Source organism: Alligator sinensis, unplaced genomic scaffold, assembly GCF_000455745.1.
Source record: "Alligator sinensis unplaced genomic scaffold, ASM45574v1 scaffold388_2, whole genome shotgun sequence".
Classification (NCBI taxonomy): domain Eukaryota; kingdom Metazoa; phylum Chordata; order Crocodylia; family Alligatoridae; genus Alligator; species Alligator sinensis.
The window spans coordinates 1,272,523-1,298,016 of NW_005842102.1; the positions used below are offsets into that span (position 1 = coordinate 1,272,523).

At 47.6% G+C, this 25,494-nt stretch overlaps 2 protein-coding genes and 1 long non-coding RNA gene across 11 annotated transcripts in view; 1 reads left to right on the plus strand and 2 right to left on the minus strand.

Moving 5' to 3' along the window:
• Positions 1 to 2,451, minus strand: part of CUNH9orf78 (chromosome unknown C9orf78 homolog) — a gene marked incomplete at its 5' end in the record, with an annotated part of 4,603 nt that extends 2,152 nt beyond the window's left edge. Inside the window, 5 exons of the mRNA XM_025205007.1 lie at positions 1 to 84; positions 552 to 629; positions 826 to 896; positions 1,163 to 1,214; positions 2,303 to 2,451. The exon at positions 1 to 84 is cut by the window's left edge and continues 63 nt beyond it. Coding sequence (XP_025060792.1) covers positions 1 to 84; positions 552 to 629; positions 826 to 896; positions 1,163 to 1,214; positions 2,303 to 2,451 — 434 coding nt within the window. The remainder of the gene's footprint in view (positions 85 to 551; positions 630 to 825; positions 897 to 1,162; positions 1,215 to 2,302) is intronic.
• Positions 2,452 to 3,970: 1,519 nt separating this feature from the next.
• LOC112550411 lies at positions 3,971 to 5,056 on the minus strand. The gene is made up of 3 exons (XR_003094241.1): positions 4,965 to 5,056; positions 4,624 to 4,813; positions 3,971 to 4,194 (listed from the first exon to the last, which is right to left on the minus strand). It is a non-coding gene; the product is annotated as an uncharacterized LOC112550411 (long non-coding RNA).
• Positions 5,057 to 6,851: 1,795 nt separating this feature from the next.
• USP20 (ubiquitin specific peptidase 20) overlaps positions 6,852 to 25,494 on the plus strand; it is a 30,221-nt gene continuing 11,578 nt past the window's right edge. For 6 of the 9 annotated variants that reach the window (XR_003094239.1, XR_003094237.1, XR_003094238.1 and 3 more), the window contains exons 1-21: positions 6,852 to 6,925; positions 8,257 to 8,379; positions 11,238 to 11,341; positions 11,896 to 11,992; positions 12,290 to 12,343; positions 14,286 to 14,348; positions 14,548 to 14,679; positions 15,306 to 15,402; positions 15,618 to 15,687; positions 16,249 to 16,362; positions 17,145 to 17,223; positions 18,208 to 18,643; positions 19,429 to 19,566; positions 21,585 to 21,697; positions 22,332 to 22,504; positions 23,239 to 23,333; positions 23,648 to 23,681; positions 24,171 to 24,216; positions 24,502 to 24,682; positions 25,021 to 25,147; positions 25,256 to 25,425. Coding sequence is in view for 5 of the 9 variants with exons in the window: in XM_014520284.2 (XP_014375770.1) it covers positions 11,912 to 11,992; positions 12,290 to 12,343; positions 14,286 to 14,348; positions 14,548 to 14,679; positions 15,306 to 15,402; positions 15,618 to 15,687; positions 16,249 to 16,362; positions 17,145 to 17,223; positions 18,208 to 18,643; positions 19,429 to 19,566; positions 21,585 to 21,697; positions 22,332 to 22,504; positions 23,239 to 23,333; positions 23,648 to 23,681; positions 24,171 to 24,216; positions 24,502 to 24,682; positions 25,021 to 25,147; positions 25,256 to 25,425 (2,203 nt within the window). In the remaining 4 variants the exon portion in view is untranslated. Of the gene's footprint in view, positions 6,926 to 7,064; positions 7,361 to 8,256; positions 8,380 to 11,237; positions 11,342 to 11,895; positions 11,993 to 12,289; positions 12,344 to 14,285; positions 14,349 to 14,547; positions 14,680 to 15,305; positions 15,403 to 15,617; positions 15,688 to 16,248; positions 16,363 to 17,144; positions 17,224 to 18,207; positions 18,644 to 19,428; positions 19,567 to 21,584; positions 21,698 to 22,331; positions 22,505 to 23,238; positions 23,334 to 23,647; positions 23,682 to 24,170; positions 24,217 to 24,501; positions 24,683 to 25,020; positions 25,148 to 25,255; positions 25,426 to 25,494 lie in introns of those variants that run through there. The other 3 variants (XM_025204954.1, XM_025204951.1, XM_025204953.1) reach the window with 3 other exon arrangements.

A 25,494-nucleotide genomic window follows, 5' to 3' on the forward strand; every position in this document is an offset into this window, starting at 1 on the left:
TCGGCATTCTTCAGCTTCACTTTCTGCTCCTCGCTTTCCACAATTCCCTTCCGCTTCTTCAGCTCAGTCTCAATGTACTTCATCCTGTGCCACAGCAAGCAGAGAGACAGCTGCAACTTACATTTATTTCTCATGCTCCTGTCCATTACCTCTGGCCACAGCTGTGTCACTGGCTGGGAAGAAGATGCAGATAAACCCTCCTCAGCCAGAAGGAGGTACTGGTAATCAGAACAGTTACTTTGTTCAAAAGATAATCAGTTTCTTCCTACAATGTCAAGGTTTTTTCCCCCCAATTGATAGGGATGGTTTCTCCTAGTACATAATGTACACAATGCCAGTGGACCACATGGTTGGCCAGCAAGTGTTGACTTTAATTACAAGTTCATTCCTCCTCAGGCTGGTTTCCCCAGGGTGGGGAAAAAACCCAAGAAGAAACTTCACAGTAAATCGGGAAAATATTCTACAAACACTTAGTTCCCGGGAAAAAAATAGCCTTAAGGCACCTCATTCCTCATGGTGAATCACTACATATAAACACAGCAAATGCCTACATGTCAGCATCTTCGTCCCTCCTGTTGGTTTCTGCCGAGAAAGAGGTTCCCAGGTTGAGATCTTCCTCTTCATTAATCCTAAATGTTAACAAGAATATTATGTTACTAAATAATTCACTGACTATAAGCAACCCGACAAACGACTTCATTTAAATTCTTCAAAGCACAATGCTTGAAGCACTTCACCTTCCTTCTTCAATACTGAAAGAGTCCTGCGTGCTGCCAACTCTCTAGCATTAAATGAAGAGTCATTTCAGACCTCTCAGACACTCACCTGTCTTTCCCTCGTTCTTTCAGCTTTTTCATGTCCACCATCCCACCTGTCTTTATCTTAAAAGGGTCATCCTACAAAAAGCAGAAACAATTCAAAGGCATGAAATTTGTCCTTTAATCTATACCAGCCTCAAAGTTACTTTCTGGAAAACCCTCTTCTCTGAGCATCTGGTAAAAATGCCTAAAATTCCCTCCGTTAGGCTGCTATATCCTACTAGCCTTTTATGATGGCCAACTGCTACCCAAAACTAAGTTTTCCAAATGATCTATTGTACAAAGTAGATGCCTTCCCACAGGTATTTATCACCAGTAAGGTAATAGAAGTATTCACAACTTACCACCAATGTTGTCTCTTCTTGCATTTTCTCCCCTACAAGCAAGGCCACAGCACTAGCAAAGCACACAAAAAAGAAAACTAAGATTCATGGAGTGAAAAAACCCTGCTCTTGCATTATAATTCATTATAAATACCACATGAATTTTTTTTAGTATTTTCCAACATCTACTTGAAGGTCTCAAACTGTTTTGCTGATATTCAATATTTAAAACGTATATCATCCATCCAATTTAGGGAGCTCTTAGCCCCATTTTCCACACAGAAAAACTGAGGCAAAGCAGGATTAACTGACATAAAAGGTCACAAAGCGAGTCAGTGTGAGGAACAGAATTCAACACAGAGCAAACCTTGATTCTCAGTACCCTGGCATAACCTAACAAGCCTCCTTCCTTAGATTACATGGAGGATAGCAAGTGAGACTCATTTTAAAGACTAGTTTTCCAATTCCCTGTTTATAATCTATTACACGTGTTACAAAGTGATGTTTAAGACACGAGAAACTGATCCACACATCATAACATATGGTGATATGACACAACTCAGAGGGAAATCTGACCAGAAGAATCATGGGGGAGGGCAAATCCACACATTCATTAACGCACCATAATTACGGTGCATTAAGTTTAGTACCTCTAATGACAGGTACTAACTTAATGCACCATTATCAGCTCTACTGCGCATTAGCCCAGATGAACGTTTTTTGTGATGTTAACGTGCATTAAACTAAATCTACTCTGCATTAGCACACTTTTTCCATGATGCGATAATGCGCAGTAAAATTAGTCCAATGCGCATTAAGCATCTCAAGTAGATGCACCCATCGTTAACTAACTTTAAGGTCTTTCAGTTTTAAAGTAGGCCCAAACTCTTCATGGTTTTGGGCTGCAGCTCTACAGGGAACCAGTATTCACCAGTATTCATATTACATACGACTGCAGCTGTGCCCAGTACCAACTTCTACAGGTCTTTGGACCGTCAAGAGGCCTTCTCCTCTCCCAGGCCCAGTTATTGGGGCCACAGCGACGTCCTTCAGCGCCGGGGAGTACAGACGACAGGGTGGCAACCCCCCCGCAACTAAGTCACAGCCCCGAGGAAGTCTCTAACCCAACGTGAGCTGGCGTGTGTTCGCTGAGACACTCACCTCACCCCATTCGGCCGCCGCCTCAGGCTCTGCACTTCCTTCGCTTCCTCGAGCTTCAGCCTGAAGGAAAAACGTTCCCTTTGTGAGCTGGTTGGGGCTCCTCTGCGCCTGCTCCCCAGCGCACAGACCGCTCCCACATCAAGCGTTGGAAAAGGGGGGGGTTATTGCCCTGTGTAGCCCTCACACTCCTCTGTCATGTGGCATACTACAAGTTGTATTTATTTTGATACTAAAGTTTCTAGGATTGTGATGGGGGCTTTACAGGATACGGGAGGGAGGGACAGACTGAAAGTCCTTGTTCCTTTTGGAGAAACATCATTTCCTGTAACTGCACGGAACTCTCCCTGATCCCCCGCGCGGCCCCTTATCACTTCTACCCTCAGCTTTTTCTCTGTAAAACGATTGCAACTGTGCACCATTGACTCTTTTCCACAGGAAAAATGGAAAATAGCTCGCGCTGTTGTGATACAGCACAGCCCGTGGCACAGTGGGTGCACAGAGGTGCACGTGCACCCGACAGGCCGCGCTCCCCGCTTCGGTGACAGGCGGGGAGGCAGGTGCGAGCGCCGGGTGGGCAGCGGGAGCGCCGGATGAAGTGCCGCGGCCACCTCCCGGTCGGTGCAATCAGCGAGATTGGCTGCAGAGGACCCCTACCCTTGGTCAGCGAGATCAGACAAGAGGAATGGCCGCAGGGGGGGGACCCCAGTCACTAACTAGTCGCTGTGGGGGGGCCGTGCCCCCCCCCCCCCCCCAAGGCTGCCTGTGCCGTGGCGCGCGCACAGGGAGGCTCTGCGCGTGCGCCAGCGCGTACACGGGCGGCTCCAGCGTTGCCAAATCTGAAACGATCACATTGGGAGCGCACGCCGGGAAAGCATGCGAGTCAATCGTCCTGTTCACTTATCCGGGTCACTGCGAGTCCCAGCGAGCGAGGCCGACGCGGAGGCAAGCAGCTCTAGGCCGGCGCTGGCGGCAAACCCCCAGCTCAGCTGAACGCGGGTCTGGCGCCCCCGCCCCCGCAAAGACAGTGCCACAGTCCGCTGACACGGCCCCCCCACACACCCTCCTCCTCTCGCCCCGCACCCGCGGCTCGCTGCCCCGGCCGCCCTGCGCTTCCGGCGCGCCGCGGTGACGTACGGGCGCGATGACGACACGGCGCGTGCCGAAGCCGCGGGTGTGCCCTTACCGCGGGCGGGCAGCGGGCAGCTGGTGCCGGCGCCGGCGCGGTGCGCTCCTCCGCCTGGGTCTGACTCGCTGTTTCTCGGCTCCTGCCTGGCGCGTCTGCAAGGGCCTGCGCGGTCTGCGCCGGCAGCGTCTCCCCCCGGCCCGGGTCCGTGTGGACGCTGCCCCATTGCTGGGGGTCCACGCGTCGTCCCTCGCAACCGATTGTCCCATAGGAAGCGATGCTGTCTGTGGGGGGCTGGTTCCCAAAGGTAGCCACAAGTCACCCCGCATTGGTGCTAGATGAGTAATGCAGCTGCATTCATTGGTGACGTGGCGGGGGGGGGCACGTGCCCCCCCTGAGTGTGGCAGTGCATCCCTGCATGTGGCCGTCGTGCCCCCCAGCCTCCGGCGCACGCGGCATTTGCGCACTTATATTGTAAATAGCAATCGTATTGATTGGGAAGGACTTCTTTGAGGTGACTTCGGAGGTTGCAAAGGGCTCTTGGGTGGGCTTGTTGTCCGCTGGAGTCTCGGCCGCTTTCTTAAAGAAAGCGTCCGAGGCGGTTGGGGTAGGTGTTGTCCGGGGAGACGGGCGACGCAGCGACCGTGTTCGTGGCGTGGCGTCGGATCGAGTCGAAACAGGTCAGGAAGTCGAAACAGGGCGTCAATTTATAAACCTCGTAGGTGCCGCCCGGTCGTTGGAGCTCGCCACATCTTAAGTCGAGGACGGCCTGCAATGAAATGCTACATCAGTTACCCTTTATGAAACGTAATAAAAAAACCATAACGGTACAATTGTCCGAAAAAGTGAAAGGATTTAAAAGAGTTGAAGCAGAGGCTCGGGGACCTGCTGCCTTGCCCTAGGAGCCCCATTGCTCCAGGCGTTTAAAACTGGATTGGACCCAATAGCAAGCGTGCTGCAGGGAGCAATCCAGCACCCGCGAGCGCGGATCTTTTCTTTTGTTTGCTCGCGTGATTCTGCGAGTCGGCTTTTCTTTTAAAATTACTCGCGGATTCTCTTAACAAGCGTTTCCAAATTGCATTTTAATGCCGACAAACCAAATTCATCTCTTAAATGAATAAGCGTTTCCAAATCGCATTTTGTTAATGCCGACAAACCAAATTCTGCACCCCCATTTATCGCGCGACTTCAAACCCACCGTGGATGCCCTGCAGAGAAGCTGCTGCCGTGTTTGGTGTGTTTGTGTGCAACACCCTGGGTTGTTTGCCGGGTGGAAGAATATTTTCCAAGGGATGTGGCGTAGCAATTATGCTGTGTCTGTTAGCCCCTCTATGACTCGGTTTCGGCATCTGTAGATCAGGGATAATCCCTATCGCACGCAGGAGTTACTGTCAGTAAAAAAAAAAAAAAAAATTGAGAGCCTTATGGGCAGGATGCTGCAGCACAGAGCATTAGGTTGTTACCAAATCACCCCATTGTTTTCAAGATTTTATTTTCTCAGCCCAAATGTCCTATATTCAATAAGGGGCAAATTCTGACCTGAATGAGGCCAAAAAGAGCTCTGCTGTTGACTCTGATGAAACCCACATTTGTCCCAAGTGCTCTGAGGCTGTGAAGTTGGTGGTGTTTATTTGTACATCACAAGTTCTTTGTGTCGGCAATCTTGAATTACAGCTAATGGGGGGAAAAGTGTACATTATGCTGCTGGCTTCTTATGAGCACTTCAACAAGAAGCAAGGAGCAGGTGTTTACAAATATTCCTCACTGAGAACTTCCTGTATAATCTGCAAAGGACGAGTGGCTTGCATTGCTGGACAGATTCTTCTCCCTTCCGGCTTGTATAACAACCTCCTGGCATCAGATGTGACTTTGCAGGGCCAGTAAATGTTGCAGGATGCAGATTTAGCCACTGGATGGGGGACTTTGCTAATTAGTCATCTTGGCTACCAATTGGCTGAGATCCCAATATAGATGTATAGAAACTCCCCCAGTACAGCTTTGGTGCATGGGTGCTGTTATGCCCTGGTTCGTATAAGCAGAGATACGTGTAAGTAGATTCTTGAAAACACGTGAAGGATCCGGGCCTGTGCAATGACATTGCAACATGAGATGTCTCCAGATGGGTGCCCACGGGCCTTTATGGTTCGCTCTGCGGATGAGAAATACTAGGTATGATTAATTATTATATTATCAACATTTTAAGCAACCATCAACCAAGAGCTTGGGAAACAGATTTGGGTTGGCGTTTTTTGGGATGGTCTAGTGCATAACAAAGATCAATAGCTTTCCTCCTGTGCCTGCCCTTTTACACCTTGGAGAGAGCACAGCTTTTAGCACAGAACAGCGACAACAGCCCAGAGGGAGGAAGAGTAAAGCTGAGGTCTGTGCAAGGACAAAGAATAGTTGCTAAAAGGGCTGCCAAGCCGTGGAAATCTCTGCAGCCCTGACAAAGGCTGGAGCCAGGCTGCAGAACTGCTGCACTCGCATTCTGTACCCGGGCACTAGTATGCGGCATATATTCTCCAGCCTTTGGAAGAAGCAAGGAGCTATATTTCTCCTCCTGTTATTATTTGCATTACAGTGGTAGCTGGAGGCACCAGTCAGGAAGTTGGGATGCGCTGTGCTAGCTCTAGACCACAGGCGTACAGGACGGCCTGAGCATCTTTGCTTTGCAGTAAACAAGTAACTAGACTTTGAGCTGTCACGTGGGTGCTGAACGTGCCCTTGGTTCCTGCGTGGTCTGCGCCTCATCCCCTAGGCTGGAGTTAGCTAGTTTGATGATCGCTTCTTCTGGTAAAACAATATGCTGTCAACTCCATCTGTAGTGTTCCCCGTGACTTACTACAGCCGTGTTAACCTCCCTTCACGGTCCGTTCCCATCCTTTCTTAATCAGCCCAGAGCCAGTATGTCAGGTGCTTGCCTTGCCAACGCTCTCCGCTGTCGGGTCAATGCCAGCAGGCTCTGCAGCGCTCTGCGCCCAGCTCTTTGCTGTGTGCAGTGCTGCCCTGCGCGTAGCCTTGCCTTGTCCTACCCAGCCTACTCCTGGGCTCCATTTGGGGGGGACATCTGAGCGGTGGGGACCAAGGTGTGAATGCCCCATGTGGGGTCCAGCTCTGATGCGTGCGGTGACCATCCTCTCTGCAGCCAGCACTGGTCTGGGGCTCCTGTCTGGACCGCCCCACCCAGCCTGGGCTGCTCTGCTGCGCCTTTCCATGTCTCCTGGCAGTCCACACAGGGGTATGGGAACCTCGTGGCCAGGGAGCTGGCCAGCTCCCTTCAGCCCAGCATCCACCATGGGAGCTGCCCCAGGGGAGCACCTGCGCAGCTGGCTGCCAGGGGCGTGGAGGGCCCCCATCCTTTGCCTCTGCGTGCCCAAACCTCCTTCCCCCTCCAGGCCTGGCTCGTCCCTCTCTCCCCTCCCTGGCCCAGCCCCTGGCTCCTCCCATGCCGCCAAGCTGCAGCTCCTAGGCGCTGGCTTCCCTCCTCCCTCCGGCAGCAGGTAACTGGCCTCCCTCCCTGCCCCTCCATGCTGCTTCTGGGGCTGAGCCCCTTCCCCGGCCGCGGTGCTGGCCTCCCCATCCCCTTCCCCAGGCGGAGCAGGCACGCTGGGGCCTAGCCAAGGGACCGAAGCCCCGGCCTTTCGTAGCCGGCCACCCAGGGAGCTGGTGGGGGGCATCCCTCCTTCCAGGGCCAGCCTCCCCGTGGCTCCAGGGAGGGGCCAGGCAGCCAAGCCTGGGGGTCGGCTTCAGAGGGGCTGGGGAGGGAGCTGCTCCAGGCACCCCGCAATTAAGCACAGGGTGTCGGTGACTTGTCAAAGCCACGTCCCTGCCTGGTGCAGGGGGAGAGGCGGTGGGGAGACGCCCCCTGCCCGGGATGGGGAGGCCAGGGTCTCTGGAGCGGCTGCGTGACTCCAGACAGGACTGACCTCGCTGGGGTAGGGGGCCCAGAGGCTTGCTCTGGTTGTTTGGGGGGGGTCCGCATGCTGCAGGGGGTAGGGTCTCCAGGGTGTGCAGCCCACGGGGCCCCCTGTGTGACGGCGCCGCGTTCCCTGAAGAGGGGAGGCAGGAGAGGCATCGCGGCAGGGATGCAGAGGTTTGGGGGCTCGCTGCTACTTGGGGATGAGGCACAAGGGAGGGGTCAGGATGTCGTCTCCACTGGAGGTGCAGATCGGGGGAATTTGATGACAACAAGGGGTTGCTTTTCCATGCTCCACCGTCCCGTGGGGAGGGTGTGTCCGTGTCATCGGGTGGGAAGGGTCTTGGGGTGACAAAGCAGTTACCCCCACTCTGAAAGCCAGCCTGGGAGCCCTGCGCGGTCGCTACCTTGTTACAGGTATGATGCAGCCCCGGTTTCCTCAATTCTTGAGATTCCAGAGCTGCCAGAAGAAAGCCCTGGGACCTGAGCGTTTCCAGCACATGTAGGATTCCCCCCCAAAACCCTGGTGCCTCCAGCAGTTAATTGTGTTGTTGATCTTTCCGATCTTGGTGCTTAGCACTGTGATCTTTGCTCTGAGCTGAGTCCCTTGGCAAGATAATAGGCTTTTATCTTAAAAGGTATATTAAGAACCACATTCATTAAATATTGCTGATCAGTAAGTGGGAAACAAAAACACAGAAGCAGCGAGCTTGAAAGCTCAGCCTGTGAAGCAGGGGGTGGGGGGGATGATGCAGCACCAGCTGTTGGGAAAATGATGAGTAATGCTTGCTGCTTCCACCAGGAAAGGCAACCGATTGCTTGGCTGGAACCACGCTGCCTGGGGTTTGCTACCGCTGGTATTTCGGTGCCTGGTGGTCCTTACATGCTGATGAACTCCTTCTCTGTCTCATTTAGCAGAAATCCAGGAACTTGCATCCTCTCCTCAGCAACGACGAGCACCTGTGTCTAAGTAATGTCCTTTGATAATTATTATGGCATAATTGTTGAAGAAAGAACTGCGCTGGCCTCAAAGTACAGGTATCAGAGTTTGTTGAGGGGGGGTTCCTGCATGTGTTGTATCTACTGATTCAGCCTCTCTTCCAGTTGTGCACAGGATCACAAGTTAACCTTTCTCATGGCTAAAATTCTAGCTTATTTTTTAAGGCTATACATCCAGGAGGTGAGAGTGGCCTTTCTGGGCCTATTATATGGAAAGAGTTGCATTTCTGGGGGAGCAGATTAAATGCCTAACGCCACTGCAAGCCTGAGAGCTAAATGTGTGCCATTTTCAGTGACTTCAAAAAATAAATCCGTGCTAAAAATGCTGCTTCCTTTATTTGTCCTCTTTACAGCACATATCTAGCTTTCCAGTTTGAGCTGTTCCCTGGCCATAGGACTGGAAGCTAAAGAACAGCTGGGTTCTGATTTTGTTTCATCTCGGAAATTGATTTTTTTAACGTTGCCGTGAGAATTTCACTTAATATTTCTGGTGTCTACTTCCCCATCTATAAAATGCAGATGGGTACATCTCCGCAGCATTATCATCTTGTGGGTAATGTGAGGATTAACTAGTTAGTTCTTGTAACTCGTTTTCCAGATGAAACAGGCCAAGTTTTTTTTTCACAGATTTTTTTTCCCAGGCAGACGCCTGTTGCATAAGACATACTAGGTTCATTTGTGCAAAAGTGTTTGCAATCTGAGCCTGGTTGGCATAGATGCTATCAGCACATTGTTGGTTTTTAGCAAGAGGACAGAAATATGTTGTTGGGTGGGATCAACCACCGGTTTTGGCAGCAATTCCAGTCTTTCAGTAGGTCAGAGTAGGATTGGTTATTGTGATATGTCCGTGTACTGCTCTTCTGCAGGGCTTGCTGGGAAAGAGCCCGGCTGGGGAAGACTTATTTTAAGGTAACTTAATTTCCCTTCATGCACCTTGTTTTAAACTTTGCTAAGCAACAGAGAAGGTTTTGGCAAGGTTTTAATTAAGAAATTCATATTTTCTTAAGCAATGCCTGACTGAGAACCTGTATGTTCCAGTTAAAGCCCTTGAGGCAGTCTCTCAGAGGGGAAAAAAACAAGACCTTTTCTTTATTTAATAACGGTTGCTAAACTCAGTTACAGTTTAACCATGTCCTGACTTGCTCGGTAGGCAGAACTGACCCCTTTCCCCAGCTGTATTAAAAAGCAAAGCATTAGAAACAAGTGGGAAGATCAAATTCCAAATTCTGCCGAAGATTTAATGCATGTGTATACCTGCAAGTACACGAGTAGTCACATGGAGTTCAACGGGAATATTCACATGTACGAAGTTAAGCACACGTAGTGTAATCGGAGCGTAAGACTAGACTTAATTCCGTTTGTTTTAAAAATAGTTACCATTTAAGCTGGCAAAGATTAAGAGCATGAAGCTGCTTTTAAAGCAATACCAGATTTAGTAAGGGTGCTTTTTTTTTTTCCAGGGGATAGAGGAAGGAAAATTAAGTACAGAAAAATAACAAAGATCATAGAGAGATGATGGTATTTGGCATAGGTGTGTTCTGGGGACTAAAAATATGAAGCTGGACACTTGCAACTGAATAACTGATGCACAGATGTCCAAGTCGGATCCTGAAATTACTAGACTCTGCCTGCGATCGCTGTATATTTCTCTCTTATTTGCAACAGCGTTTTACCCCTCCAGTTTTGCTGTGTTCCTCCAATATCTTAAGTTGCAAAGTTTGTTGGTAAAGGGTTTTTTGTTTTTTTTACAAGATACCCCTTTATTTCTTTCTGCTGCCAGTGCAGGTTGTTGGGGATGCTTTTCAGATGCTGAGATCATTCTTTGCTGAAGTGGCGTAGCCCTTCATCTTCTCTTTCTTTCAAAAAGGCTTCAGAGCGGATAACTTTGGCAATGATATCTGAAGTCCCTGCGGACGTTAGAAACAGCAGGAAGCAATGAATGACCGCAGCAAATTATTAAGCTTTGATGAGCTTGGACTTGCACTTTTTTATGGTGTGGGCCTTTTACAGCTGGTTGGTCTCTAGCTAGTAATAATATTTTGGAGTTGGGTTCTGTACTGGTTGAATTACTCAACAGAGCTTCTTTTTAGAGCCCTGAATGATGTTTCCTTAAATTATTGCTTAGTGATCACCTCACTTTATCGTCCTGTGTTGCACTGTGCACTTGAGCTACATCTGAGGGTTTCCATGTGTCTGTGATTTCAAATATGAATCGCCCCCAAAAATGGGTGAGTTTGCCCATAAATCGTACAGCTGTGAAACACTAAAAATGATCCTTTGTGTTCACCGTGCCTAATTTTATTGTCCCTGATGGAACGCAACTTGTCCCGTGCTGTACAGTCTTTGAGAGTTGTGCACATTATATTCTTAGGCATGCACGTAACAGTAAATTCCTCACAGGTGCTGGTGGCTTCTGTTCTTTTGAAGGTGTATTACTGACATTTGTAGTTAACTGGAAGGTAGTGAACAGCTAATAACCAGATTATCTTCAGCTAGGCAGAGCGCAGGTACTGTGCCAGCTTTTAGCCACGGTTATATCATTGCACCTCAGTCCCGAGCTGCGGTGTCCTTTCCATTTTAATTCTAGTCAAAGCCTCCTGCAAAGAGATGAGACTTTCTCCTCTGCTTTCTTGGTGCTTTTGTTCCTTTGACAACAGGTAACAGCTTAATGATCTCCAGGCTTGTTTTTGCTTGTGACTTGCTGAGCCAGGATGCGAAACCTCACCTCTGAGGGAAGAAGTGGGGTCTAGTCCACCAACCCACTCTTAAGTAAAGGCAATGCATTTCTTACATGCATCTTGCATGTGATGTTTTCTAGTTGTATCATGCAGATCTGGAAGAGCCTCAGTGAGTCTGTGTGTAGAATATGCAGTAATGTGGGGATTTTACTTCTTTAGGATTCTGCGTCATCCAGCTATGCTGCGTGATCCAGACCAGCTGGGATTTTGAACCGTAAGACGAGACTGCTCAGGGGCTCATTGCATTACTGTTTTCCTTTGAGGTATGAACCAGACGGGTTTCAGCCAATTTTATTCTGGGGAGATGTTGTAGAAGAAAAAGTACAGTCCTTGTGTGCGTTTATATCTGGCTATATATTCCAAATAATTATTAACTTTCTTTATATACTTCTTGCTCCCTCCCATTGCATCATTCACTTATCTCTGATATCATAATGCTACTGCTCAACAATGAGCTGTTCTGTGTTAGCCTGACTGCAGCACTGAACTGTTACCTGACATCAAGACTGTAGTGGGAGCTGACACTTGGAGGTTTAGTTTCACCCCCAGGATACATTCGCGTAGTCCCCTCCTTGTACTGGAGCATGTGAACAGTTTGGGATCCTTTTTACCCTATGTCGGGGGGGCTGTATAAATGCCTGCGGAGATGTTGAGACTGCTGCCACATACTTTTGAGTCTCAAAGATGGATTTTAATAATCTCTAATATCTTAACATTGAAGTAGGTCATTTTGCTTTCTTGTCATCTTTACCATCAAGTCTGACATGTAACCAACCTGAGTCATCCTTCCAACTTCTCCAATCTGTCTCCTCTGTAGCTGAGTCGTGGCAAGGATGGGGGATGCAAGGGATATCTGTCCTCACCTGGATTCGATAGGTGAGGTCACCAGGGATGACCTCCTGCTCAAATCCAAGGTAAAGAATGCTTTGCTTGCAGTGCCTTTTCCATTTAGGTATCCACTGATGTGATGCAGAAAGGCTGCTTCCACCATGAGTATCTCTTGAGTATGCCTCCTAAAGAAGCCATCTATACTCCATCACTGTAACGCTTAAGTCACGTTCATGGGATAGATGGAGGAGGCTGGTGGAATCTGACATTGCTGCCATTTGGCAGCACTCGAAGCCATCTCTGCTGGTGCATTTCTGAATGCCTGTACGTCACTTAGCATCAGGCTCCTTAAATTAACTGTTGGTTTTTTTGTACAAACACAGGGAACTTGCCAGTCTTGTGGAGCTGGGGGACCAAATCTCTGGGCTTGTCTCCAGGTAAAAAGGGCCTGCGTATCTTGTATGGTGTGTGATAGGCCTTCTCATTTCTTTATATTTACTTTTTCCCAACAACGTACTGTATTTATTGATACCCCTTGCATTTGAAATTGGGTCTGAGATCACAGTATCCTATATAAAAAAAAAAAAAAAGTATATATACGAGAGGAAAAGCAGTACTGTCAAGGTATCTGTCAGCTTTTGGTTACATCCCAGCAAATCAGAGTCCACTGATCAAAATCTTGTCTGCTGCTCATCTTGGCTTGCTTTTTTACATCCCAATGGGAATGAACACTGAAGAGTGATAGTAACCACCATCTGTTTTTAAGCACCTAATGATTAACTGGATCGTGCTCTTGTTGGCAGCCAGGAAGGAGATTTCCAAATGTGTGGAACCAGAAAAAATCAGTGCTATTGTTGAAGGAGAGGAGCGAGGCAGAGGGGAGTGGAAAAGAGCTTTCAGATAAGCGTGGGACGGTCATGTTGGACCAGGCTTGGTGCATCAAGCTAATTTACAGCCTGGTCTGGCCTGGTCCAAGCAGGCATAACTTAACCATCACTTCAAAATGTTCTTTGCAGTCATAGTCCCGGCTGTTTATAATGGAGCTTCACCCTCTTGCAGGAGCTCAGATGTCGATCCTTGTCACTTGAAATAGTCAATGCTAGCTGTGGAGCCATATTCTCAGTGGTTTGTTACCCCTGGAGTGTGGAAGTGGGTCACAGGAAGTAATCAAGGGGGTCACAAGTTATTATGATTAACTAAAGCAAGACAATCTTGCATTCCCATTCCCTGATGGCACCTTCACAGCCAGATGCTGCATCAGCCCCTGAGAACGCACAAGGAAATCATAGCGATTCTTGTTGAGTGAGAATAAAAATGGTGGGGAAATGGATCGTGATGTTTTTGTTTCTCACTTTGAACGGGGGTCATTGTCAAAAGGTTGAGAAACAAGCTCGAGCATGTATGTCTCGCGGATTGTGGACCAGACTTGATCAGGAATCATTCATGTGCTGTCACAAGTGCGCCTGGCACATTTTGAACATAGAAGATGAGTTCTCTGCATACAAAAGCTTCTGATCCTTGTTGCTGGTGTCAGTGTATTGATGCGCAGGTGCCAGTGCAGCCTTTTACTGTTGTTGTGCAAGGGGCAGGAAGAGCAAAACATCTCTCCTTTCCCATCCACAAACACGCTAGAGGATTGCCCTGCATCCCTGTCTCGCCGGTGAACAACCGCTTCCAGCATTTTTACGATTCCAATTAATTTGCTTCATGGTAACACCAAGACCCTGTTCTGCTGAGTCCTGGGTAGTTGTTGAGTAACAGACAGTCCCTGACCTGAACAGCTCTTAACAGGATCAGTAGAACAAAGCTGGCAGACGCTGTGCCAGGCTTTTCACTGCCATTCAGGAAGATCTAGCGTTCCTTGAAGCATGAGGATTGATCAACTTTGCAGCTAGGAAGCTGTAGGGGTTAGTTATACATATAATATATATTATGCCTATACATTTTGCAGTCTTTTTAAACTGAAAAATGAAAACAAGAAGTTTGAATTGGGCAAACCATTGAAGAAAGAAATAATGAGATGAAGGCAGGGCTGGCTGGCCTCATTGGAGTCATGGATGTAGGCTTCATGGTATACCAAATAGTTTATTTTTACAACAGATTTTTAATGATGAATCCATAGATGTTTGGGCTCCCATCAGAGAGCAGCTCAAGGAAAATTAATCCCAGTTGCTTAGACAGGAGGTTTCAGTCATGAACAAAGCTAGTTTTCCAACTAGTTCAGTTTCCTCTAATTTAATTTAGCAGGTCTGCAAAGGGTCAGTAAGATACAGATCTGCTGCCTGGGGAAGGGGCCAGTGAACACCTCTTCATTTTGTGATGGATTTATCTTGCCACCCCCAGCTCATTCTCCCTCTTTTCTCTCCTTTCTCTCCCTAGGTTGGGTGTCCTTACGTTGGCTGTGGGGAGTCCTTTGCTGATCACAGCACCCTACATGCACAGGTGAGCCAGTCTCTATAATCCCCCCTCAGTCTTATTAGGGGGACAAGTTTGGAGTTCTCAGTAATTAAACTCTAATTCCCGGTCATCCTCAAAGCTCAGACAACATTTCAGATAGTTACTGTGGTGCTTAGTTTCCAAATTTCATGGCAATTACAAGTAAGCTTATGATTCTCATTTTTCTCTCCATTTTGGTGTTTAGGCCAAAAAACACAACCTGACGGTGAACCTGACCACATTCCGGGTGTGGTGTTATGCCTGTGAGAGAGAGGTATTCTTGGACCAGAGGTTGGCAACAAATGCTTCCTCCCCACCATCAAAGTTTAGTGAACAGGTGAGTCTTTGAGACCTTAAGTTGGGAGAGGGCTGATCAGCGGGATGGAGCACTTAGCAAGGGGCTTGTTCACTTCTGCAGATGGCTAGTCGAGACGTTTCCATCATTGTCCAGGCCTAATTGCTGTATGAGCTCTTGTGCTGAAGGTAGCCACTTTCACTCAAAATGAAGAATCATCTTACATTTACACTGTGCTTTCAATCCAGGGGATTCCAGAGTGCTTGTGAATCTGTTTATACAGCTAATTTGTCTGGCTTTGGCCACTTCTGAAGGGAAATTACATCTGGAGTGAACTGCAAGAGCTGATGGCACCTTTACTCTTATCATATCTCTCATCAAAGCTTTAAATACCAGACTAGAAGCATGGGTGTAAGCATACTGACTACAGACATTACTGACCGTCACAGAGGCCACTCATGACATCTCTTGAAAGCAGTAAGGGTTCTTATTACCCTGCTTAACTATATTGTTGCAGGAAAACAGAGGGATGCGACTGTGATGTATTATCTGTTCCTTGGTTACTGGTGCCCTCTCCAAGAAGCTGGCTGAGTGGAAGTACAGAGACAGTGTGTCATCTTGTAAAGCAGACCTGCCATCAATGCTTCTTTTTTCTGTCTTTCATCCAGGATTCTCCATTGCCTGCTCACCCTCTGAAGGCTGTTCCAATTGCAGTAGCTGACGAAGGAGAATCTGAATCGGAGGATGATGATCTGAAACCAAGAGGTAAATCATGCTGATGTGTGCAGTCAGTTACAGGTGCATCTCTGGAGTCTTTCTGACCCATATCTGGAGCACTTTGGTGGGCTCAGGAGGACTGGGATGCTTTGCTTATCTGTGAGGGACAGGCTGGGTGCCCGTTCATTTTGTAAATGCAGAATGTGATGCTTTTAAAAAGCAGTGCTCCTTTCTGAGTGGTGTCTGTCTTGCATGTTCTTTAGGCCTTACGGGAATGAAGAACCTGGGGAACTCCTGCTACATGAATGCAGCACTTCAGGCCCTCTCTAACTGGTAGGCAACAGGACCAATCTGCAGTGATCCTTCCTTGAATACTCACTAAAAACAGTGGCAATTTCCACTGGAGACTTCCTTCAGGAATGATGTGTGTAGCTCAGATGCAGATTAAAGCAGAGAGGGAGAGAATTACGGTATGGTTAAGGCGTGAAAACCTATAGAGTAGACAGCTAGGTCAGTCAGTGGACTTGCTGTGGGCATATTTTGTTAGACAAGTGTTGGAAATAAGTCTTTGGTTTTACTGTGCTATTTAAAAAACACGAATGCACATATACAGAGGCATTTATATTTTTCCTCCCAAGTAAGTGACCTTGACAACCAAGGAGGTGTTAGCTAGGTTAGTCTGATGTCAGGTGCAAGGTAGGACAGGGTGCTACCTTACAGATTAACCAGCTAGTCACTAAGGTGACTAACCAGTTAGTCTGGAATGGATTTATTACCTGAGATTAGCTAGTTAATTTTTAAAGGTGCCACCCTGCCCTACCTTCTTACCTTCATCCAAAGTGATCTTCAGCATCCAGTTTCCATTGACTTAGTTCATTCTCTTTCATCCTGTAGCCCTCCTCTCACGCAGTTTTTTCTGGAGTGTGGTGGGCTGGTACGCACAGACAAGAAACCAGCACTATGCAAAAGCTACCAGAAATTGGTCTCTGAAGTGTGGCACAAGAAGCGGTGAGTGATGCCTCCTCAGTCCGAGGGGAAGGTGTAGAGGCATTCGTATTTCAGTTATGAAGATAGTACCAATAACTCAAGAAAACAATCAGGCTTTGCTGATAACTTGAGAAGGTGATGTGTAAGCCTGTGTTACAGTAATGTGTGTGATAGCTCTTGTCCCTTGCCTTGCCCTGCATATAATGATCAGTAAGTTTTATGTTGAGGAGCAGGATCCAGAAACCTCTGAAATTCATTATGCTGACATCAACCAAAGAGTGCACGTATCTAATTGGTGTTGAGTACTTAAAGATCGCTTGCTAATAAGCAAAAAGGAAGGTATTGGGGCAGGGGGAGACACTGGCTTTAAGAATTGAGTTGTGGAGTTATGGAAATGTTTTTTTAGCAGTGTCCTGCATTTTCATTGTAATTCTTTTTACCGTCTCGTCTTGTGGCACCCCAAGGTGGAAACAGCCATGCTGCTTGACGTGGATAGGTCTGCCCAGGGAAGCCCTTGTCACTTGAGAGACTTTTCAAAGTCACTGTAACATGAGTGACTGTACTGTAGGGGGCTGTGTCCACAGGTAGGGGCTAGGCTGTTATTACTTACTGTCTCTTAAGTTCTTATGGCTTAGCTAACAGATAAACAACAGAAATTCAGTTTTTGCGGCTACGGAGTTGTACTTCTGTCTGCTTTTACCTGCTTACCACTCTGCATTTTGTTGCTTATCCACTGTCTGTTGCAAAATTCAGCTTTAGACCTGATGGGTGAACTAATACCTTGTTGGTTACATTTGAAACAGCCCAAGCTACGTGGTGCCAAGCAGCCTGTCTCATGGAATTAAACTGGTCAACCCCATGTTCCGCGGCTATGCTCAGCAGGTGGGTCATCCAACGTGCGTTTTAGTTGGTCAACTTGGATATTTGAATAGAACTCAGCTGTACCCAAAGTTACCTGCTTACGTGTCTTTTTAAAGACTTTTGATGTGTGATTGATTAGAAAATGTACAACCAGAGGTGGCAGCAGATAATAGAGTTAAGATGCGATTCTGATGGCAAGTCAAAATATAGATTACAAAAATACTGATTGCAGAAAGGGCTCTTATTTTTATCTTTGATGCAAAGTGGGATTGCAGATTCATAGCTGCAAAAAAATAAAGTTGAAGGAGTGAAATGGGAGCACGTTATGATTTTATAAACTGATTCCTCCACAATATAATTTGCAGGACTTCATAATTAGCTGTCAGGGCATCAGGTGGCTTTTTGGCAGGTGCCTTTGAAACCCATATATCAGCAAGTCTCCTTTTGCCTCTTTGCTTGTGCGTAGGAGTCCTGTACATTGACAGATTTGTCTACATTTTCTGGTTCTTATCTCTGGTAATAATACTGGATTTTAATGTCGTGCTTAAGGGATTATTGTGAGATTAGCAATTGTGAAAATTACTTTCTCAGCATAGAGTTTGCTTTTCTTTGCAGTCCACAGTCTTAATTATCTTTCTTCTGCATTTTCACCTCCTGTCAGTGCTAATATCCCAACAGCCAGGGTAGTGGTCTAAATTCCATAGCAGCTGTCCACTTTGGCTATTGAGTCCTCCAGAAGCTCTTGGGACAAGCAGAAGTTGAAACAATTCAGCTGCAAATTGGGACTCTAATCCTGAGGAATTAGAGCAGCCTGCTGTACAGGCAGGATCCTTCTGCATATCTCCAAAGTGCCATCTGCTCAGCATAGTCAGGCCCCCTCATATTCTCCCTGTGGCTAACTTTTATGGGCAGTGGTAAACTAAATGAACCCTGTAGTTGTTCCTTTCTCTTTTTTTTCCTCCTTGGATGAGCAGTAGATAAAGTGGAATTGCTCCTGGTTTTCAGGATACCCAGGAATTCCTACGCTGCCTGATGGACCAGCTTCATGAAGAGCTAAAGGAACCAATAGTTGCTGAGACAAGAGACTTGGACACAAACGACATGGATGACAAACGAGAGGGTGACCGCAGCCCTTCAGAGGATGAGTTCCTCTCCTGTGACTCCAGCAGTGACAGGGGTGAGGGAGATGGGCAAGGCAGGATGGGGGGCATGAACAGCTCCCTGGCAGAGACAGAACTGCTGATCCAGGACGAGGCTGGCAGAGGGATCTCTGAGAAAGAGAGGATGAAGGACAGGAAGTTCTCTTGTGGGCATCGGCGGAACAACTCGGAACAAGTGGATGAGGATGCAGATGTTGATACTACCATGATGCCAGTTGATGACAGAGCTTCCCCTGAGACACTCCCCCCGCCCCGTCCTGCCAGCCCGTGTAGGACACCAGGTATGAATATAGCTTCTCTACTGCACCGTGTAAGAAAACAGTGCCATCTTTCTATTCTGGGCCATGCTTACTGTGGGAATGCCAAACAGGCATGTTATGTACCATTTCTGTTCCTGGCTTCAAAGGTCTCTGCTGCTAGGATAGGTAAACTGCCTCCATCCCATCTTGCACCACTTCTATCATTGTGACTCATTTCTAGCACAGCAGGGCAACTGAGGTCAAATGGGGATGCCTACGGCCAGTTCATATAGTTGCACATTCTGTCTCAGACAGTCCCCTGGAGTAACGCGCTGTGCTAAGACTGAAGGGATGGCAGCTGCTTTTGCAGCACAGCTGGAATTTAAGGGGCTGTGTTCCAAGGTACAGTTAAGTTCTTCTTGCTCTCCTACACAGCTATGACTCCTCCTGAGGATGAGATAACCAACAGCCCTGTGAGGACCCTCACTGGGCCAGACTAAGAAATGCCCATAGACACTTGTGGGATTATTTGTTTGATCCATCCAGATGAAACCAGTATGTTTTCAAGGTGGTTGGGTGACTTAAACCTGCATTTCAGGCCTTGATATTGGAAGCCTTTATCCATATCTGCTAACTGCAAGTAACTTCTTGTTTGGGAACAGAACTAGATGCAACTTATATCCCCTTTCTGTCTGACAGCTTGACTGTGAAAGACTTCATGCTAACATTCAGATATGGATGTTAGGTCAGGACTGATCTGGGACTAGTTGGGTATGTGCCACATTGAGTCTCCCTGCTGTGAACTCTTCCTTTCTTTCCCCTTGCAGAGCCAGACAATGATGCCTATGTGCGCTGCTCCTCTCGCCCCTGCAGTCCAGTTCACCAGGAGATGCACTCCAAACTGTCCAGCAGCCCCCCTCGCTCTAGTCCTGCAAGACTTGGACCCTCCTATGTGCTTAAGAAAGGTAGAGTGTGTGGGAAGTCATGCGTGGAGGCAGAGGGCGAAGTATGAAGGATGTGTGGAGAGTGAGGTGCAGAAGCCATCATGTTCTCTAGTACCCACAACAAGAAATGTAAGACTTTGTGTTGGTGCATTCAAAAATAGCACTAAGAAATGAGTGGTGCGAGTCTTATCACAACTGAGGATATAGGGAAGAATCCAGTCCAGTCCAATCCACTTCTCTCACCACCAGTTGTACAAGGCAGAGGTCAGTTTTCACCAATTAGCCCTGGTGAGTTCTGTCTCCTGCTCAGGCTGTAAGGGTGCTGCCTTAGTCTTCTAGGTCCTTTCACCTGGCGGTTGCCAGAACAAGACCTGTTTGGGGAGCTTATTGGACACTCAGAACATGGCTAAGGCAAGTCCTCTGCTCCTCTGCTGGTTGGGTGTTCATTGGTAATTTTGCCTGCTCCAAGATGCTGCTGATCTTTATCTTTCTGACCTGTCCGCTCTGACTGTCTGGCGCAGGCATGCACACTGGAAGCTATTTAACTTCCCATGGAGAGATATGTTGCACTTTAATGATTCTGTTCCATACTTAGTACACTGCTACTAAAAGAATCACTGCCTATGGTGTCCAATTTTCATAGTGGAACAAGCTTCCAAAAAGCAGTTTTTGACTTGCATTGCTCTGTCATAAATGCAGGCACTGGAGTTATGGAAGAGGCAGCCTAGGTAAGTAAACTCATCAGCAACAATCACTGCTGGTCCTTCTGGAGCAATGGAATTACCCAAGGTCAGATTGCCTTTCCTGACCTTTGCTTTTGATTTGTAAAGCTTAGAACAATACTTCTTTAGCTGTTCCAGGTAGGCCATCAGTCCTTCGCTGCACTTTATTTATTAATACCTTCAGGAGACAGATAGCATTAGCAAAGTCCAGATCTCCAAACACTCTCTGCTTGCAGTTTCTATGTCTATATTAGGACACAATAGCACTTATAATATATGCACCCATCAGAGTTAAGATGTAAATCGCTTATATATGGGTCTTCATTTCCCCTATCCTTTCTAGCAAAATGCTAAATGACTCATCGGAGTAAGGAACAGTATTCACATCTCTTCATGGGAAAGTGGAGACCTGTAAGCACTTGGCCTTTAGTCTCGTTCTCCTTCTTAACCACAGAGGTGCGGCAAGGGACTGCAGAGCTGCATTACCATGGACGACTTCCTGATTGTTAACTGGGTGTCATCCAAACGTATTGTGGGGTTAAATATGAGTCTGGTGGTGGGAGCATTGGGAGGGTGCAAAATGGAGCCCCAGTACCTGCTGTTAAACCTGCCTCTTCATTCCAAGGAAGTCACAAAAGCAGATCTGTTGTCCTTTGCACAGTCCATGAATACAATGGCTTGTGCTTGCACCACCAGCCCTGCAGCTGTTCAATAATCTAATTCTTGCCAAGCTGCACTGACCTCAGCTGAGGGGCCAGTGCACGGGTGCAGACGTCTGAGCCCAATGAAAGCACTCTGTATAAGTAAAGGGGGGTTGTTTTAAACAAAATGACTGTGTTCAGCCAGACCTTAGCTTCTGGGATTCAGACCCTAGTGGGTAATGCATGGGGATGGATTGGATGTTTGCCAGAGGGAAAAGGACAAAATCAGCCATGGAAGGAAAAAACAAACTGAAAAGCTTTGAAGCAACTCTTATGGAGCTTGAAGAAGTGTTGGAACGACTAGTTAGTGTCCTCCTGAAGGAGGATGGGGAACGGAAGACACCACCACCACCAGCAGCACAATTCCCTCTGGGAACCTGCTAATGTTTGAATGGGCTCAGATGGTTACGTTCCACCTCCTGGTACAGTCTGAAGCTGGGTTATTCTTAGTGTCAGCTTAAGATTGGCACCACTGATCTAGCCATGCAGGCTGCCTGTAAGCCTGTACAAATACGCGTTTGTCTTGTGAAAGACTTGCCCCTCACTTGATTGCATAGCTTTGTTGAGACTGTGCAAGAGAGCTGCCAGGTGATGAGGCTTTTGTGTGTCTTTTCAGCCCAGATGCAGGCTTCTGGGAAAAAGAAGAAAGAGCTTCGTTATCGTAGTGTTATTTCTGATATCTTTGATGGCTCCATTCTCAGCCTGGTGCAATGCCTCACCTGTGACAGAGTGAGTCTCTTGGCTGCCGTTAATCAAATAATGAAACAGCAGGTTCTGTTTTCTTCAAACGCTGTACTTGGGGAAACAGAGATGTTCTTCCCAAATGCTCTGAAGTTGCTATGACTCAATTGATTGTGAAACGTGCATAGAAATATTCTGGTTCTCTATTGGTTTACATGCAATACAGTGTCTTGGTCCAATATAAATAGGTCTCTTAGCAACATTACATGTTTCGAGCAATGGAGCTGGCCATAGCCAGATGTGAACAAGGTAGGGGATCAACAAAGGACAGGATTAAAGGTAGAGCTTGGGGTCCTTCCTGTGCAGAACTGGATTCCACAGCTGCAGGGAACATCAAGAGGGCAGGAGGTCACTTGCCAGTGGCCAAACCTCTGTTGCCCAGTTTCTGAATGTGGACCAGTCCTAGCATAGATTGGACAAAATCAGTTTTGGTGTGGCTGCTGGAAACCTGATGGGGGCTTCCTGTCAATGATGATGAAAATTGATTTTATGGAAACAACCTCTTCTCAGCCACAATTTAGTTTCCTAGCTGAGACAGGACAGTGCTAAAAGTTCAGGGCTATACATCTTCATTCAATGCACCAAAACCCTGATTTTTTTTCCCCCTTTTGTGGGTCTTCAGGTGTCCACGACAGTGGAGACGTTCCAGGACCTGTCACTCCCAATTCCTGGGAAGGAAGACTTAGCTAAACTGCACTCTGCCATTTACCAGAATGTGCCAGCAAAGACAGGGGCATGCGGCGACAATTATGCCTCACAAGGCTGGATTGCCTTCATCATGGAGTACATCAGGAGGTGTGTTTCCCTGGGCTCACCCTGCATTGTCCCTCTTTCCTCAGTTTGCTCCCAGGGTTATTAGAAGAGTAATCTCATTGAGTCTGGAGACAACCAGGGATACTGGAGGTAACCACGCACGGATTTACAGTTCAGGCACTGTATAGACATAAGATGGGTAAAACACTATAGATCCAGGGCCATAAAACTTATTTACTGTTGTCCTAAACTCCCTCCTTACTTAGTGCACCAAAACATATTTTAGTTTCATTTGCTTTCAAAAATAAACTGGGATCAATGTTAATTGTAAAGTGTCCTGTGACCCTGGGTTGAAGGACTTGGAGCTCTCACTTTTCTTGCTATTAATTCTTCCTTGCAAGTCTGTTCTGGTAGGCCTTTAAATAATGATACAGCATGATCATAACCCTCCCAGTAGACGCTTCTATCCAGAACCTGTTAGTACTGCTCCTTTCTTTACCTAGGAAGTCTCTTGTATAGTCAGCCTCTGCCCCCATTTGGTCCCTGCCTTGCTCTGACACCCTAGTCAAGGCTGAAATAATCCCAGCCATTCCTGTCCTGGGAGATATCAGTACCAGTTCTAAGAAGCCATGTTTTCCCACAGTGCCCTACTTATTTCCTAAGCTGGCTTTCTAGCCTTCAGTTATGTAAAAGAGTAAACCATTTGGGGATTTTAAAAGCTGGGGCATCTGCCACGTCCTCAATAATGTCCCGATTCTCTTCTGATGTGCCTGCAGGTTTGTGGTATCCTGTATTCCCAGCTGGTTCTGGGGTCCTGTTGTCACACTGGAGGACTGTCTTGCTGCTTTTTTTGCTGCAGATGAGTTGAAGGGTAAGTTTGGGGGAGGGCTGGTGTGAGATGTCTTCTCTCTGAGCTCCTGCTGAGACTAAAGATGGGAAAAACTGTGTCAAGACTTGTCAAGGAGCGTCTAGCTGGGTGTTTCACTCTTGAATTAGCAACACTGGGACTCCTCAAGTCAGCTTTCCTCTTCCATGTTTGCACTTGTGAAGGCTGGTGGGGGACTTTCCCTTGTGCCTCTGTTATTGTCGCTAGGCTAAGGCTTCACCTGGCTTCTCCAGACATGGTGAGAATGTCTCCTTATTCCTGCTCTTGGTAATCTTGCAGTGCTTCTGTCTCCTTTACAGGGGACAACATGTACAGCTGTGAACGGTGTAAAAAGTAAGTTTGTCATCCATGTTGTTCTGTCTTTCCACTGACCTCATTTCTGCACCATTGTTCTCCACACCTGCTGTTTGAATACTCCCCTTTAATCTCAACCTCTTAAGCTTTGAACTGTCCTTTGCTGGAATTCTAGGAAAGAGACCAGGAGAGCCCTGATTAGGGGCCACTGAAGACCCTGAACTTAGTGGGAGGAAAAGTGGTGGCTGTGGTAAGAGGTAAAGGAAGGGGGAAGGAAGGGGAGAGACCTAGTGGATAAGCAGGAGAAGTGTAGTAAAAAGGAAGTGGTCCATCTTGTAGCAAAGGTTTCTCTTGTAACTCATGCTCTCGTTCATGGGGGAAGCTGGTACAGAGAGCTCGAGCCAGCTCCCACTGATGCCTCTTCCAGTTTTGCCTATGGTATGACCTACAGTTGCCCTGCTTAGGATAGGGGCCCTGCTCCTTTGCCCTCCAGCGGTCTCATGGATGAATTGTCTCCTTCTTCCTCAGGCTGCGGAACGGAGTGAAGTACTGCAAAGTTCTCCGGCTGCCTGAGGTGAGTAGAAGTCACTTGTTTCCCTGGTCTTCACTGGCTACCATCCTTTTTAAAGCTGGAACTGGAAACTGTTTGTTTTTTGGCCATAACGGAAGACATACAAACACACCAGAAAAGGCCTGGTGAGTCCAGACTGTAACCACCTCTTTCCATCTGATAGTGTGGTCTCAATCCCTGTAAACGTCAGGGAACACAGAGATGGGGGTTAAGTATGTAAAAATTGTATCCCACATGGACACTCACATAGATGTTGTGCTTCTGTCTCTTCCCCCTCTTGTCCCTTAGATCCTGTGCATCCACCTGAAACGCTTCCGGCACGAGGTCATGTATTCCTTTAAAATCAACAGTCACGTCTCCTTCCCATTGGAAGGGCTGGACCTTCGACCCTTCCTGGCCAAGGAGTGCGTCTCCCAGATCACCACCTACGACCTCCTGTCAGTTATCTGCCATCATGGCACAGCCGGCAGTAAGTCCTTGTCTCCTGTGCATCTATGCCTGAACTGACTGGGAACAAGATAGGTCTGAGCCTGGAGCACTGAGCCCAAGGAAATGTACCACATCCTGCTGGTCGGCACTTGGTCAGTTGGAGGGCATTCGGTTTTCTCAGAGCCCTGCTCTCCAGACACCACAGGCAACCTGCCCTCCTCGTGTTTTGTGTTGGTTCCGGTGATCGCTGGTCTGCCTGCTCCTAAAGGGAGTTCAGTGTATTTTAGGATTCTTGTGTTATCCCTGTTCAAGTTTCGTATCCAAACTCTGGTTCTTCTCTGTGTACTTTGAACCCCAAATACGTTCCCTCTGTTACAGGTGGACACTACATAGCATACTGCCAGAATGTGATCAATGGCCAGTGGTATGAATTCGATGACCAGTATGTCACTGAAGTCCATGAGACAGTGGTGCAGAATGCAGAGGCCTATGTCCTCTTCTACAGGTGGGTGTCTGGGCTGGAGCAGCCCACTTTGGCTGTGGCATCCTAGGATAGGTCTGGAGGACTGTTGAGGATTGCTTCATTTTCTCCCCCTGCCTTTTCTTCCTTTAGGAAGAGCAGCGAAGAGGCTGTGCGGGAACGTCAGAAGGTGGTATCCCTCGCCAACATGAAGGAACCCAGCCTGCTCCAGTTCTACATCTCTCGAGAGTGGCTCAATAAATTCAACACGTTTGCAGAGCCTGGTCCCATCACCAACCACACGTTCCTGTGCTCTCATGGAGGTAAGGAGGAAGAAGGCTAATGCACTTGAAAGCATTGCTAGGAGGTCTGCATTGGGAGCCACAGCTGCT